The 17,304-nt window shown below is 33.8% G+C and overlaps 2 protein-coding genes across 2 annotated transcripts; both read left to right on the plus strand.

Annotated features, from left to right (window-relative positions):
* The first annotated feature begins 531 nt into the window (after positions 1-531).
* On the plus strand, positions 532-1,008 carry LOC130622430 (piggyBac transposable element-derived protein 3-like). Its single transcript, XM_057437894.1, has one exon. The coding sequence runs from the start codon at positions 532-534 to the stop codon at positions 1,006-1,008; it is 477 nt and encodes a 158-aa protein (XP_057293877.1).
* A 2,784-nt stretch (positions 1,009-3,792) lies between these two features.
* On the plus strand, positions 3,793-14,754 carry LOC130622095 (cGMP-dependent protein kinase 1-like). Its single transcript, XM_057437499.1, has 3 exons — positions 3,793-6,839; positions 11,841-12,832; positions 13,397-14,754. The coding sequence occupies exons 2-3, from the start codon at positions 11,872-11,874 to the stop codon at positions 14,647-14,649; spliced, it is 2,214 nt and encodes a 737-aa protein (XP_057293482.1). The 5' UTR covers positions 3,793-6,839; positions 11,841-11,871; the 3' UTR covers positions 14,650-14,754.
* The last annotated feature ends 2,550 nt before the right edge of the window (positions 14,755-17,304 follow it).

Genomic DNA, 17,304 nt, shown 5'->3' on the forward strand with positions numbered 1-17,304 from the left:
TATTTGAGCATTATTCTTACAGGAAGAAAAATTATCATGCCAAATTTTATTTGGATTACTTAATCTTTCTCTTTTCATTAAGTTGACTCTACCTTTGAGGCTGTACCTTATTGGTTGCAGGATGTGTGTGCTCTCGAGACGCAAAGCAGATTTCTCGAAATCAAATAAACTATGGTTTTTTCATGACCGGCTGACTGGCTGACTTATTTTAAGGCCATGTAAGAGGATGCAAACCGAATATATTTCCAGGAAAACCATGTTGTAAACAGAATTTTTTTACTTGATAACCCCTATTCATACCATCGGTTCATGGGATGCAACGTCCTAGGCCTAGATAAATTAACAAGCAATATATATAAAAGTTTGCATACCTGCTCCATATTATGTTGGTTTTCTTAGCATGTACATAAATTTAAAGGGAGGTGAACAAAAAACTTTTTTGTGTCAATAAATTTTCACTGAGGCAGCAATGTTGATAATTGGTTCAATAGTATTCCACTAAACGTGTATATGTATACAAAAGGTATACAAATGGTAGGGACAGTTCGTCGTAACCGAATAGGAAAATGTTCAGTATCGTCAGAAAAAGAAATGAAAAAGAAAGGTCGCAGAACTCATGAAGAACGTGTCGCAACAATAGATGATGTTGATGTCTGCGTTGTCTCGTGGTTTGATAATAAGGTGGTAACCCTGCTATCTAATTTTGTTGGTAGCGAACCAACAAGATATGTCAAGAGGTTTTCAAAAAAAGAAAACAAACATATCGAGATACCGTGCCCAAACCTTGTTACGATTTATAACAAACATATGGGAGGCGTAGACTTTTTAGATTCGCTTTTAGGGTATTACCGCAACAAAATCCGGTCAAAAAAGTGGTATCACAGAATTTTCTTCCACTTAATTGATATGATGGTAGTCAATGCTTGGATTTTATGGAGAAACCAAGATCCAAATGTGCCTTTAGTAAAGTTCAAACTAGCTGTTGCTGATTTATTGTGCCATTACTAGAAAACTCCAAATAGAAAGCGTGGTCGACCATCAATTAATATTGGCGTTGACCGTCTGGGACCTAAAATACCAATACAATACAATCAATGATTCTCGCACTCGCTGCAAATACCAAAAATGCTCTACATTAACCTATGTATGTTGTGAGAAATGTAATGTCGCTTTATGTTTAAATAAGGACATGAATTGTTTTAAGAAATTCCATACATGATTTAAACAGAGTGCTTGAGTGGAGTAACATTTACTAATTATAATATTTATTTATACTGTATAATATATGTTTTGATCTTCAATTGACATAACTTTTCCATTTATGTTTACCCGTTTTCCGCCTTGTGCTGCCAACTGGCCACCAGCAGGTGGTGTTCACCAATTCTGACATTTGGTCCTTTTAGGAAAAAAATTTGAAATGATAAAATTTTCAATTCATATACGAGTTTAAGGCAAGTTTTGGCCTTTTTTAACTTTTAAAACACTTTTTTCCCAAAAATTTTTTTGGTGTTTTAATAACTTTTTGTGCATAATGTATCATATATGATACAGTCTTAAAAAATTGATTATGTCAGCAAATTTCTTTTTTTTTTGCAAATTATGATTTAAATATGTTTTTGGTTGGTTAAAATAATTGAAATAACATAGGTTTCATAAAAAAAAAAAATCATGCAAAAAGGGGTTAATAAACTTGAAAACCCAAAATCTACAAAAATAACAACTATAACAATGTACAAGTAACTATGTTTCATGACTGAATATCCATATTCCTTCCAGCAAAGTTTTGTGACTGTGAGGGAAAAAAGAAGCAATGAGATGTACTTACCAATAAACATCAAAAATAAGATCAAATTAAGATAAATGGCGGTTTCAGCTTTCGTTTACAAATCTTTACTCATGAATTTGTTCAGAAAGTTCTGTTACAAACATAAAAAAAAGTCGTGTTATTTAACCAAAAGCATTTTTGTTATTGTGATCTCTAGTTTTTTTTTGTTTATTATTTTTTAAAAATTTACCTTTTTTAACAAAACTGCTTTAATTACCTCCTTTTTTCACTTGATCTGATGTTAGCTTTAAAAGCGTATTATTATATAGATTAAGCGATTGTCAAGTTTTTGCGGGACATTCCGGACCAGTGGCTTTGGTCTTTGAAAGTAACTGTGGCATCATGAATTTTTAATCAGCGGCCGCGTCCACGGCTGTTCGCCCTGCTAAGAATTGTTTTACCAAAAGTCTACGGACTTGTTACCCTAAATTCTGAATCTCAACAAATAGAGCTAATACAAAATTATTTTCTATGCTAATTTTATCAGAACACAACAATCAAAATCAGTATTTACATATTATTTTATCACGAAGTGAGCCAGAAAAAGCACAAACACTTTTTTTCTCATTATTTCACGCTGACGTTTAACACATGTTTTTGTTTTGTGTTTGATTTCAGATAATTTTTCTTTCTTTTGCTAAAAGTGATAAAATAATTAATTATCAGGTTGATGGAGATATCTAATGAAGGATACTCAGTTCGCCTCTTTTATATTAGTACCAACTTACAAATATTAAGCCCTTTTTTAAGGAAACAACAATGGAATAGGTGTATATTCAACTTATCCTAAAATTTTATTTTTGTTCGATTTTTATAAAAGTTTTTTACTTTTTTTAACCATTTATTATTAAAACAACCATTGTCAGCATTACTAAAAAATCTATAAGAGAGACAGTTTTTTTAACTTACTAAAACAGAAAACGAGAAGAAACAACCAGGAAACAACAGAAATCACAAAGAAAACGACAAAGAGCACTAAAAAACAACATTGGCAAATATAAGTACTAATATTTTAATTGTTAAACTAATGGAATATTGAACTACATTGTTCATTGAAGTTGTTAGAAAGTTGTTAATGAATTGTATTATTAACTTCACTACATCAATACAGTTTTTCAATAAAACATTTTCAATAAACTTTTTACTGTTTTTTAGAATACTACATGTAAATATGTCGTCTTTTATTTATGCAGTTTCATTGGACGTATGTAATTTATAAATGTGGCATGTCACCATAATTGAGATTTCGATTTATGATAAAAATTCGCATGCATCATTTTGTTTGCTAATAAAGTTTTGAAATTTATAAATTAGGGCGAAACCCTGCTAAATTTACAAGAAGAATGGTCCTCTTGATCATTTAATATTAATTTTAAAGAAACAAGAGAAAGTATTGCAAATTTGGGGAATGACTCCGTGAGCTTATAAAACAAGTGCTTGATCATATATACTAGTATAATCAGTAGTCTAAACAGCACATGATCTTCAAGTTAATGGCGTCATAAATTTACTGAGTTGCTGATCATATATTTACTGTCTTTAATAAAACTCAACCAAAGTTTAAACTTCTAAAGAATAGCGACTATTTTGAACCTTCATCAATCATTAATGTTGTACACAAAAAGCGAGAAATTGTATATGTTTAAATTTTGTATAAAAAATATTTCAAGGTTTACTAATGGAGGAGAAAATTTGAGGTATGTTGTTTTTAATAATCAATATGGAGGAAGACAACTAAAATTGATAAGTATTGTACGTGTGTAAGGTTTTGTTATATGAAATAAAAACATGAATATATAAATCAGCTGGAGGTCAGCGATAAGTATTAGCACAGGATTAAAAGTATTGTAAAGAAAACAGAGTGCGTTAAGAAGCCTCTTAACGGCAGCTCAATAGAATGTCTTAATTCAGGCTAGGGCAATAAGGAACGATTCCTTAATATTCGCGTAGCTCTTGATCGGCAGAATTCTTTGTAGAAACATCATAGGGAAGCAGCGCCTGGTTGAGATTAGGAGCAAGATACACCATCTTCTATTTTAATATGTTCAATGTTTCGTTAAAAGTAAACTTTTCCTTATGGAATAACTTTTCAGGTGATTCAAAATCCGCAGTGTTATTTTCTAATTTCATTTTTTAGTTTATATTCCCAGTTTTATTTTCCAGCTTTATTTTCCAGCTTACTCAGTCCATCAAATAAATTCGTTTTCTGACTTATCCCATCTGTAGGTAATCTCACCATCCTCCATACTATTTTACCAGGGTTATCCCGTAGCTTTCAACTTCCTGTGATAAACACCTTCCGTCTATAGGCTCCTCCCTCTAAAATACACCCTTCTATTGTTCTGCTACAAGTTGAATAATAAACATTAAGACAGGAATCATCGGAATATTACTTGAACTTATACAAATTTTATCGATGGTAAAAGAGATGACGATAGAGTAATCGTCATTAAAGAAGAGTACTCAATGACTCCAATTAACCCCTTCTGAAACTCTTTTTTATGTTCGGGGTCTAGCTTAATACTTTTTTGTAAAAGGTTCATGTAAAGTCGAATACCGTATCACTCAAACATTTTTTTTATTTTTATTTTGTTCGGATAATTAAAGTTTTTTGTACTTTTCAAATGTTATAGGTGGATAATTGCCCATCACCTCCTCTTACTCGCGACCTGGAGTGAATGAATCTCGTGCATTTAACCCTAAATACGATTTCAGAATGCTACCAATCAGGGATCAGGACATATAAGGTTCTTAAATTATGCCTGCTCTTTACCAATTTTAGGCGCGTAAAATCATTAACTCAAACTTTCATCTTAAAATCTCTGTTTTTCGAGTAATCGAACAGTCCAGATTGCCTTAAGGGAAGATAGGTTTGCACAAGAAAACATTTTGGAATTAAAGATCGAGAATTTGTGGTCGAAAAAAATGTAAATTCTAAAAGTTAAGATTGCGAATCTGTTAAAAAATTGCAGAATTTAAAATGATTTCATAAGGCAGATATTTCTGTGTTTGTGTGTGGTCTAACGTGAAAACTAGCTTCACTACTTTATTTTTTTATTAAAATTTCAAATACTGTTTTTTTTTACACGGTAATGATAGAATACTGAGAATTCAAAAAATTAATATATCAGTCATATGGTAATTTGAGTTTTAGACAATCACCAAACACATATTAGCTACATTACTACACTACACGCGTTCAACTGATGTCAAAAGGTTAAACATCTGTGGCAGAAAAATGAATACGAAACGAAGAGCCTGGACACAAATATTTTCTTTCACTAAATCACAGACAACTACAGTTATTGCCTACACGCCCTCAGACATAAGAAACTTACACGTGACGGCTGTTAAAACATTTTCAAAAAACATTTTCACGCCCTACATATATGGTGCTTGAGCATTAAAGGGGCGTAAAAGGGGGGCAAACTGAAATAAATAACATACGAAAATCATTTAGTGGTGAAATAATTAAAGTTTTCACTTTTGTCGCCTTAAAACAAATGGCATAATTAGCTATCCACTGCTGACAAAACATTATACCTTAGTTATTTTTTAGTTTGTCTTTTTATCTTTTGAAGATTTACTTCACCTTCGGAAAACACTTTGGAAAAATAATTCCTTTTGATTCTAGTATTTTGCTATCTCACTGCATTTCGCTTCACTAGAATTCTGAAGAAATCGGGAGTTTGACGGTGTAAAAAAAAACCCGCACGGTAGGATCACAAAATACAATGAAAAGATGAACAAACAACGAAAAGTTATCCTGTGGTGTAATTATAAATTGAACTAACAACTGCACATAAATTATTGAAATGGCAAATTTGAGAAAAGTTACGCGACATGATATAGTGTTTGTATAAAAATAAAAATTTTCTTTTTTAAATTTGATAAACATGATGAGGAGTCGGTTGTGGTTTTTATTTTAAAAGTAAATTTATTTAATAAGTTTTGTTTTGTTGTACTAACGAAGAAAAGAAAAAGCAATATTTGTTTTTTAACTTCTCTATATTTTATTATTTAAAATAAAAAAAAGGAAGAAAAAAATTAATTTTGTAAATATAGAACTTTTTATCATTTTGCTTTTTAAGAAGGTGCATTTTTATAGTTTCTTTGCTTTGTGAATTGATTTTGTATCTGTTAGACGTATTTTGATTTTTTTTAAGTGATTTTTAATTGGCATATTTTGTTAAAATGTTGCAAGAAGCTAAGATAGAAGCAGAAGAAATTTAAGATTAATATTTAAAAGAAGACGAACTAAAGTAAAAATGTTAAAGAGTAAACCTGTAAGAGAAAACTTGTGTATTGTACACAACTTTTCCGGACAAAATCACCCACGGACAAATTTAATAACTTTTAATCTTTTGTGTCCACCAATTTGTAAAATTCACTTCTGAATATATTGTGGTACTGATTTACAACTAAATGGGGAAGTCGCGCGAAGTATATGTTGGAAAAACGTTCTTATTAATATACTAAAATAGCGAGTGGATTGGAAATTTCTTTGAACATTAAACAAATATAAATATCCAACAATTCGTGAGTAAAAATATTTGAAACAATAATTTCTTTTAAACTATTCAATATTTTATATATATTTTTTTCTCGTTAATATTTCCCTCGCGCTTATTAATTTTAAATGAATACGAATAAAAAAAATAATTCCCCTGCCTGCTCTTTCAACTGAAGTGAGAGGTGGACAAAACTCTACACGAAAAAACACAAAGAAATTACTTTCTCAAGTTCGTTTTAAAAATCAGAAGAAAATTAAAAATAGCATTGAAATATAGAAGTACCTATACACAAGTATAAATATAACATTTATGAAAGCAAATACAGAATAAAATTAAATAAATATGCCATTGTGTTGGCAGTTTCTATGGTAACTATTTAAACGAAAAATACGCCATCGTGACAACGCTGTAATGTTCGGAAAGTCTTTGAAGACATAATTTGGTAAAAACCTTAAACATATTATTCAAAGAAGTTAAACTAAACTGGATGGTGGAAAGACGTAAGTAACGTAAAGTATATTTGGTATTACATTTTTCTTCGCTTGCCTGGACTGCTGTCTTCTTTGTTTCACATGAAAACGAGGTTGCGGAAAAATGGCGTTGTTTTGTCTGAGCTTTGAGGAAAGGTTTGTGTGAATTCCTCCATTGGTATTTCTCTTTTTTTTCTTTTTTTTAATCAGACTAGCTAAGGAATAGCTTCAAATATCAAACATTATTCGTTAAACATCAGATATATTTACTGTTTCTTGTGCGATTCTTGTTGGCCTCGCATTCTAAGACCATGGTGTCTTTAGTGCACGTAAGCGTCACCATGTGACACGTAACACGTGACTAAAATATATACTTTGTTAAAAGGACGCCAATAAGTTTTTTTTTGCTGTAGATGATGTTACAGAATTTGTTTCGTGCCATTATTGTCTCCAGGACTCTTTAAAATGAACCTTGAAATTTTATTTCATGGAGTATTGGGGACGAGAATGCTTCGGTGCTTCTTGTTTTGGTGCATGGGTAGACAACCTAACTTCCTAGGTTGTATACCTACAACGTGACAGACTGGGGACGACTGTACACAAGAAAAAAATGTAAAAAATGCATTCATTGAACTTTGTGCAAAAACACACAAGTTAAGGGTGACGGAATAAAAAATACAAAAGAAAAAATAAATGTGTTCACATGCGAGGGAGTGTGAAAAAGTCTTTTAACTATACTTCAAAACAACGTTAGGATTTCTACTGATTTTAATTGTAACGGTTCATCCTTGTTCCCAACCTTCTCATCACGATTTCAAGTTCCTAAACTTTAGTAAGTACTAAGGAAAAGGTTAAGGGTTCGTCCAACCTCTTTCCCAGATCTTTTTGAAAGGATTCAATACTGAAAAGGAGGTTAAAATTATGTATAAACTTGTTCCCAGTCCTTCTCATAAAGTTTTCAGGTTGTTAAAAGGGTGATAAGTTTAATCTGGCCATCGAAAATTGAAATCATGAGTGTTATTGCTTTTATAAATACGTTATAAAATACTGCAACCTAAATTATAAATATGTGTTCAAATTTTCCTTTTGTAATAACAAGAGCTCAACCTCGTCACCAGGTATGTTTTAAGAGCTTATTTTTTAAATCCCATTCGATATCGTTTTTTTCGAACATATTATGGCTGAAGAAGGGAAGGAAGAGCCTGACTTCGCCTTTCCTTCATAACTTTTGTTCAGCTTTCCCAAGTGTGGAATCAAATTTTTTTCTTTGACGTCATCATAAGCTTGTGTCTAATATACCACACTCTATACTTAAAATGTAATAAATTTAGTTCTGGAACGAATTTTTTCATTCTGCTTGGTTTCCGATAGCTAACATTATTTACTGATTGTTTCTACATATTTTTTGTAATAAAATACTATTGGTCTGAAAATCCGACATTTCTCCAAAACGAGAAATGGGATTAGTGACGTATCAGAACTTCGTGCAATACCTCCTCTTGATGAAATAAAAGTATGCTGATTCTCTCTTAACTGAAGCCTTGGATTATATTTCACTGGTCATAAGGATTTTATAAACGAAATTTTAAAGGATAGTTTTAAGTAATGGCAAATATCTAAGGTTTTAAAAGGTATGGGAAATAAAAAAATGGCAAGTTGGTGTGTAAAAGAAAAATACAAAACTTAGCAGGTGGTATACTTGTGCAACATAGTAAAAACTGGCACGGGGGAGGGCGAAGTCTGCCCGCCCTCGGACCGAATAGGGTTAAGCATGATATAAACAGTGAGAAAGTCTAAAGCTTCTTAAAGACAGCATTTTTGTTCTCTCAGAAATGTCATTAATTATACACATGTGAAAAGTTTCACTTGCTTTGAAATAACAGCGGATTAAAATAAAGGGACTTTGCAAGAAAGGCTTACACACATATTATAAGTAAAACTCAAGCTCGGCAATTTTTTTTAAGGAATTCTTAAATTTCAGCAAGCCTGTTCTTATAAACTATACATTCTTATTCTTGCATTATCAACATTTCGAAATATTTCTTTTGTACCTTTAAAAAAATCAAATCTAATAAGATGTTGCATGCCATTTATGATAAAGGTATAATCAGTTTGTAAAGTATTTAGCACCTGTTGTTGTCAGTCATACTTGATAAACATCGAATACAATATACAGGAGTATAGTACCCCGAATTTTTGAAAAAGATCGAGAAATTGCGGGTTTGTGAAATCGAGGGTTGCCTAAAAATCTCTGAAAAACGAACAGAAAACCTACGTGTTAACATGATATTCTTTCTTACTTATTTTAAGACTCTTAAGAAAACTTTGTTTTCTTTCCGAAGTAAAATCAACCTGTTGGCAAGACTGGCAGTGGATTTTCGAGTTTTATATGCTTAAAATAACAAAAAAAAAAAATACATAATATTTCTCACAGTATATAGTCTCTTTAATAATAGCTGTATTCCGTCTCTTTATCTCTGTGCCTCCCCCCCCCCCCCCCCCCCCCCCCGCTGAGTTAAAAAATGATGTTACGGAAACAAGAATATCAAATGCGATATATTTTTATCCACTTTGTTGCAACGGGTAAATATAAAGGACGGGCGAGCCCGTGGATTTTTCCACGGGCAACGACTAGTCTCTTTAATAATAGCCGTATTTTGTCTTGTGTCCGCGAGAACCACGTCCCGTAACGGAATCACGAAATTTTTATAATGCGCACCAATAGCAATTGCGATATATTTTTGTCCACTTTGTTGCGACAGGTGAATTTAAAGGACGGGCGAACCCGTGGATTTTTCCACGGGCTAACGACTAGTCTCTTTAATAATAGCCGTATTTCGTCTGGTCTGTTCGTGTGTCTGTTTGTCTTTTTGTTACGGAAACACGAAATGCGGTAAATAAAGGACGGGCGAACCCGTGGATTTTTTCACGGGCTACCGACTAGTATTAAATAATTTTTAATCACTATCGTAATCACGATGTATTTGCGTAGGTGATAATTCTCGGGTCTGAAAAATTTGTTCAAAAATCGAAGTTCGAAAAATCCGGGTTATTAAAACACATGGGGTGTCCCGGTTAGAGTAGTTAACATAACATGGAAACGAGGCTAGCTATTATTTTGAAGTGTAAATAACTTGGAAAGGAGGCTCTTGCCCCGCAAGGTTTTTATGTCAAATTTTCTCGGTATGAAATTGTCTTTACAATGATCAAATAATATGGAAATGATTCTGACATGTCTAATACAAAACACCTGAAGACGATTGTTAGGGGGCCGTTGCGTTGATTTTTATTTGTTCCATAATACGAACACCGCACACATTTTGACGAGCGCATTTTATACGTTGTTTTTATCCGACCTACACTTCTGCCAGAATAATTTCTGTTCAGCGAAAAATTAAGTATAAAAAATCAGCAAAAAAAGTCGGTAAAAAATTTTAGTCGGTGAAAATATTGATATATCCAAATAACGTCCTACTAAAACATTAAATCCTTATAGGTGAACTGACTGTATTTGTTTTACAACATTTTGACAGCGAAAAATCACACGAAGACACGGCCAAGTAACCCTAAAATGGCGAGTTGCAAAGAATTTCACAGATGCTTTGAATGCAGGGTAGACATGTGAAAAGCCCTGCGGAGAAGTTTATTGTTAACGTGCTAGTCTGTGTATAAATTAAATGTGGGGAAGTGTTGTTAAGTTTTTGGATGGCGTGAATTCAACTTGTACAGTATACGTTTTTTATACAATATAAGGTAATTGCTATCGACCAAAAAATTATTTTGAGATAAATTATAAAGTGGCTTGTTATAGGAATAAGATTGAGTTTTTGCACGAAAGAAAGAAGTAGATGATTTATCAACTAAGTTTGATATTTTGCAAGTTTAAACAACAACCTTCATCGGTTATTGTTTCGTATACTTGAAAGGAAAAGAGCCCAGAAGATTACTGGAAAATCAGAAGCCCTAGGGACGAAGTTGCGCTGAACGTATAACTAAGTAAATTTACTTTTTTTATTATATACAGAATTCAGTTAAATAGCAACCTCGTTTCAAGACTTCTTTTTCGGGTTATATTTTTTTCTTCTCCCTAGCAACACAAAACTTCGGCTTAAGCTTAATGTTGCTCCAGTTTGTTTTGTTTCCAGGTTCAACGGATACTTACTTGTGCTGCTTGATGAGTTTCCTGCTACGAAAATACCAAATTCGCGTGTTTTCCTTATTTTGTCATGCAAGTATGCTAATCAAAACCAAACACTTGGTTTTTTCTCTCTGCAATTGCAGTTGGTTATAAAATGTGGCGAAAAAACGCTTCAAATAAACGTTTTAATTAATTTTGAAATCCGAATGGTAAACATGAAAGGTAAAAATAATTTGACGATAAAACTAATTACAAGCATATGTCAAAAGATATTTTTAAAAAAGTATGCTAATATCACAAATATCAACATTTGACCATGTTCGTCTTTTATGCGCCACAAAATGTTCGGTATTAACGACTTACACTATTTTTAAAGGCGGTGAAAATGTTGTTTTACGCTAGGTTATTTTAACGCGCACAGAGAAAGCGTCCAAGACGATTTTCATCGCTAAAAAAGACAACATTACTGTGTGGATAGTTTCCTCTACTCCACTTGAGAATTTGCTATGTTAATAGATTTTGCTTTGACACAACGGAGAAGATTTCTGCATGACAACGGATAATACGTAACAAATCTGTATGAAAATCTTTATCCGCAACTCATAGTGTTTTGTCTCATTTTATCCTGTTTTTTTAACTTTTACTGTTGAACTACCGACAGCGCAGTAAAAATGTTCAGATGTAGGAATATCACTCATGAAGTCCAAACAAGCTGTGCTTTTACTTATATAAGAAAAGTAAAATGTAGTTTTTTAAAAAATTCAGCTATCGGTCACATCACGCCCGTAAATAAGACATAAAGGGCCCTAGAAATGAGGTTGGTAAGTGCCTTGTTTGTCGTTCCCTTTCTATCCATGTTCAAATCTTTAATGATGTTTTTGTTTTCTTTTTAGTGCAATGTCAGAATTTAAAAAGTAAAACATTATGGGTAACGGGGCCAGCTCACGAGTTGGTTCAGTGATCACGATCGATGGGGACCGAATCGAAGTTGCTAGACTGAAATTGCTATATCCAGAACTTCGATCAGAGATCAAGAAAAAGGACGAGTTAATATCCGAGCAGGAGAAAAAAATAAACTCATACGAATTCGAACTTACTAATTTAAAAAAAGAAATCCGAGAATTAAAAGATGTTCTTGAAGCAACCGTGGTTAAACCTAAAAAATATGATTCAATTCCAGAAGGCAAAGAACTGGATGTTAACTCGAACGTGACCGCTTTAACTCGAACGGATTCATTGCGCAAATTTAAAGAAGTTATCACTAAAGTGCGAAACAAGCGATATGCTGTCTCTGCAGAAAGTGGAAAAAACTCGGAAACCTTAAATACAGACTTCAAAAAAATTCCGAAGAGTTCTGAATCTAGAAAACTTATCGGTGACGCAATTTTGAAAAACAATTTCCTAAAACACCTGGAAGAAGCGCAAGTGAGAGAAATTGTTCTGTGCATGGATTTGAAAACATTTAAACAAGGTGATGACGTCATCAAGGAAGGGGATTCCGGAAGTGCTTTATTTGTCCTTAACAAGGGTTCGTTACAAGTTCGTCAAGGTGACAAAGTTTTGGGCAAACCCTTAGGCCCTGGAATGCTGTTTGGAGAATTGGCAATTTTGTACAACTGCACAAGGACAGCCTCGGTAAGGGCGTTGGAAGATGTTGAAGTTTGGTCAATCGAGAGAACAATATTTCAAGCTGTTATGAAAAGAACTGGTACAATGAGGCGAGACGAACATTTCTTATTCTTGAGAAGTGTCGGTGTATTTTCTGGTTTCAGTAAAGACAAACTCTATAAAATTGGTGAAGTTGTAACTGAAGAAGTTTTTCAAGAGGATGAATACATCATCCGAGAAGGAGAGCGTGGTGACTCCTTCTTCATTATAATGGGAGGTGCGTATTTAGATCAATTAACTACACAATTGTTATCGATATTTTCTCAATGTTTTTTGTTTTGCATAGAGTAAGTGTCAGTTTGAACAAAGGCAGCCCTGGGCATAAAGTTTTTTCAAAATAAAAATGATTTTAATAGCTGTTTAGCATACAAACAAACTCCATCCCATACATTTTTTATGTTGCTGAAATTAGGACGGATCCTCAACACCTTGGAAGCCCTGGGGGGAAGGTGATTTACAAAAAGATTGCTTTCTTAAACCCTCATACGCAGGACATTCTAAATCTTCCTAAGAAGATGTGTGTAATTCTGTCCCTCTTTAGGTGTATGTTATTGGTCAGAAAAGTAGATGTGCGCTGTTTCTCTACAACAACCTCAAAACCAGGGCTTGTAGTGTTTTTTGATTTGAGAATGCATCTTCTTATCAAAAAACGCTACAAGAACTGGTTTCTATGTTGGCTATACAAAACATTCGTGGACTTCACACACTGCGTCATGTGCGAGCAACCAGCTGCCGGTTGTCTAGTGTCGATTGTTGTGGTCTACATTATTTGTTTTTTTAGGATCTGTGAAAGTTTTGCAACTGGTCGAAGGTAAGGACAAACCTCAAGAAATACGTGAATTAAATTCAGGTGACTATTTTGGAGAAAAAGCTTTATTCAGTGAAGATCTTAGAACAGCAAGTATCGTTGCTAATAAGGGAGGCGCAAACTGCTTAGTTATCGAAAGGGATCATTTCATGAGTTTTATCGGCGATTTGGAGCATATACGTGAAAAGGATTACGGTGACAGAGCAAGAAAGGCCATTGCTTTATCTCGGTCATCAATCCCAAAAGTTTGCCCAATTCGTCCTGAATTTCAAAACAAAAAAGTAACGGATTACCAACTTGTTGCAACGTTAGGAATGGGTGGTTTCGGTCGCGTAGAATTAGTGCACGAAAAAGGTAACCCGGATCAAACATATGCATTAAAATATTTGATCAAAAAGCATGTGGTCGAAACAAAACAACAAGAACATGTGTTTAACGAAAAAAAGATCTTGTTGGAGTTGGATTCTTCGTTCATCGTGAAGTTATACCGAACGTTCAAAGATAAGAAGCATGTGTACCTTCTTATGGAAGTTTGTTTAGGAGGGGAGCTCTGGACGATTTTGCGGGATAAGGATAATTTTGACGAACCCACAACAAAATTTTATATCGCATGCGTTGTTGAAGCGTTCGACTATTTACGCAGTCGACGTATCGTATACCGTGATTTAAAACCTGAAAATTTAATGATGGATAGTATCGGTTACGTAAAGTTAGTTGATTTTGGTTTTGCTAAAAAAATTGAAAATGGCGGCAAAACCTGGACATTTTGTGGAACACCAGAATATGTAGCCCCCGAAATTATTTTAAACAAAGGACACGATTGTTCATCCGACTGCTGGTCGCTAGGGATCCTAATATACGAGCTCATGACCGGAAATCCGCCATTTAGTAGTTCCGATGCTATGAGTACATATAATATTATTCTAAGAGGAATAGACGCTTTGGAATTCTCACCACTAATCACGCGAAACGCACAAATCCTTATTAAGAAACTTTGTAAGGATAATCCGATGGAGCGCCTTGGTAACCAAAAAGATGGTTTTACGGACGTTCGTAAACACAAATGGTTTCAGGGTTTCCATTGGAGTGGTGTGCGAAGTCGAACTTTAAAACCGCCAATTCAACCGAAAATAAAAGGACCTCTAGACAACTCAAACTTTGATTATTTTTCACCAAGCAAGGATTCTCCTCCGGATGAAAACTCAGGATGGGATAAAGACTTCTAATATATAAGCGACTTTTTAAGAAATTCCGCTTAGAAAAGCACTCTTATTTATAACATGTAAAGCTAATTTTTATTTTATTTAATAGAACAACTAAATTCCTTTTTCTATTGTTGGTTCTAATTAATCGATATACCACTAAAAGTTCATAAAAATCAAATTTGTCCCCAGCAGCTCCTCTTTTCGATGTCTAATCTGTATCTTTCAAAGCAGCTATTGACCAGAAAAAACTGCTTGGTAACCTAGACTCTTTCCTTAGGGTCTGGGTATACCTCGTGGTTATTTCATGGACAGTAATATTGTTGTAAGGTCATTTATAAACAAATTTTAGGAGCAGCTTACACGGAGCCTTCTTTTTAGCATATTATAGGCGTACAAGAACCACTGGCACGAGGTTTGGTATAGTTCTTTTGGGGGCCTTCTTTTTTGCATAGATACTTGATGTATGTATAATTAATGATTTTATCTTTTATTCAAAAACAAATTCACATACTTATCAAACAAAAACGTAGCAACCTCGATTCCGGAGCCTATATAATAAATCGGTTACAGGCTCTGTTATCAATGTTATAAAACTTAGTAACAAAGGTGTGAGGATTTCTGTTAAAGCTTGAAAATAAGTTGTACAGTCTTTATGAGAACGTACCTATACAAGAGCACAAAAAGATTTTTAAATTATTTCATAATGACATCAAAATTTTGCTTTGATTGTCATTAATTCTGCAGACAAAAACTGTTGTAGAGAATATGTGATTTCAGCAGCTGGTATCTACCGCAGGTCGAGGATCGATGGCAAGGCTTTCTGAGCGGAGGGGTGACAAAATGCCGTCCACCATGGTTGAGCTTTGAAAAAAGACTAGATTGGGTGCTTTATTGTTGGTGCTTCTCCTTTTCAAATTACAGAAATATCAGACAACTTTGTCCCAAGATACGGAGTTTTGCTCGTGTATTAAAGAATTATTATTTTTAATGTAAATAAATGGTGAGTGAATACACGCACCTTGAAATGTGACGAAGATTATCCACACGTTAAGCGCATCCTCGTTCCCAGGGACTTTTGTCTGGCCACTCCGTAATAACATAGAGACCACAAGACCCTGGGAACGAAGTTGTGTTAAACAGATCCAAGTGAAAACGTTTTAATAAGGCTTTTTAAATTTATTTTGTTTGTTTACCAAATTGAGAAATCATGTCTGTAAACTAATGATTTAATATGGCGGTCTTGCAGAGAGGTGACAGCGGAAAAACCAAAAAAATGCTTACTTAAAATACCTGTTTTATTTGGATATATTAGCAAGCTAAAAAAGCGTAGCAAAGTCAGCAGTATATAAAACTAGCATAAACTTTAGTGAAAATTTAAATAATGGCTTGAAACTATGGTAATGTGGTAAAAATTCAGATAAGATCAGATTATGTCTGCCACTTCAAATTTGTGTAACACGCTTTCCGATAAAAGGCGATAAAAACATTTTGCAATGACTTTTTATTAAAAAATTCTGTTAAAGAATATCCTCAAAAAATTTACCAAAATTCAATTTGACTTGGCTTATCTTTATTACTAGTCGATAAAGCCCGTGGAAAAATCCACTAAGGCAGAAGAACAATGGAAAATAGAATGCTTTAGACTTTTTGCTGACGCCAGCAGTGCTTCTACGAAAGGAAAATTTGTGAAATTTAGACATTCGTTGTCTGTAATGTGTAGAGGTTGAAACGTTGAACAAAATAATGTATGGTATCGTATGTTTTTGACAAACGCTTAAGGAGATAAGGGTTTAAAAATTTTGCTGACGTCAGCAAAGTCTCTACCAAAAGTTTCAAAAAAAATTTCTTTACAAATTCGTACACCCGTTGCATTCATCGTGTAGATCTTAAAACGCTGATCAAGAAAATGTATAGGAACACGAACTTCTGACAAACGGTTGCAGAGATATTGGAGTTTGAAGGTTTTGTGATGACATCATCAACCCGTCCATTCCGAAACGGATTCGGGGACCCAGGTTTGGAAGGATTTACCCAAATTGGTCCCAGGTGGTCCCTAGTTACCCACGCGGTGAAAAATCATTGACGTCATCACCTCGTTTCCAAGTTATTTGGCCTCAAAGTTTTAGGTGCACTGTAATGGCTTCACTAATTTTATGAGATATTGACGTTAAAGTAGTGTTATTACGTCGCGCCGTAACGTCAGGAAATTTAACATGTTAGACATGAATTTTTCAGCAACATCAAAGGAAAATGAAGACATCCAATTTGCCTGTCACAGAGACACGGAACTGGCGTATTATTACATAGACTAGTCGATAAAGACCCGTGGAAAAATCCACTTAGGCAATAGGACATTGAAAAAGTCGGTTGTTTTATACGTTTTGCTGACGTCAGCATTGCAAATCCTAAAAAAATTGGCGAAATTTAGTTTATTCGTTGCCTGTAACGTGTAGAGGTTGAAACGCTGATCAAAATAATGTATAGGATCATTTATTTTCTACGAACGACTAAGGATATATAAGGGTTTAAAAATTTTGCAGACGCCAGCAATGCAGGAGATGACGTCAGTTATTTCCACCCGTTTCCAAGTTATTTAGCCTTAAATTTAAAAGTGCAATGCAATGGCTTCACTAATCTTTATATACTTTCCTTTGACGTCAATATTGCTTTAACGTC

The sequence above is a fragment of the Hydractinia symbiolongicarpus genome, chromosome 12 (genome assembly GCF_029227915.1).
Source record: "Hydractinia symbiolongicarpus strain clone_291-10 chromosome 12, HSymV2.1, whole genome shotgun sequence".
Taxonomy (NCBI): Eukaryota; Metazoa; Cnidaria; class Hydrozoa; order Anthoathecata; family Hydractiniidae; genus Hydractinia; species Hydractinia symbiolongicarpus.

Coding starts and splice junctions, on each gene's coding strand:
- LOC130622430 (XM_057437894.1), top strand. CDS start 532: ATGGTAGGGACAGTTCGTCGTAACCGAATAGGAAAATGTTCAGTATCG.
- LOC130622095 (XM_057437499.1), top strand. CDS start 11,872: ATGGGTAACGGGGCCAGCTCACGAGTTGGTTCAGTGATCACGATCGAT. Junction 12,833..13,396: donor CTTCTTCATTATAATGGGAG/GTGCGTATTTAG, acceptor TTGTTTTTTTAG/GATCTGTGAAAGTTTTGCAA.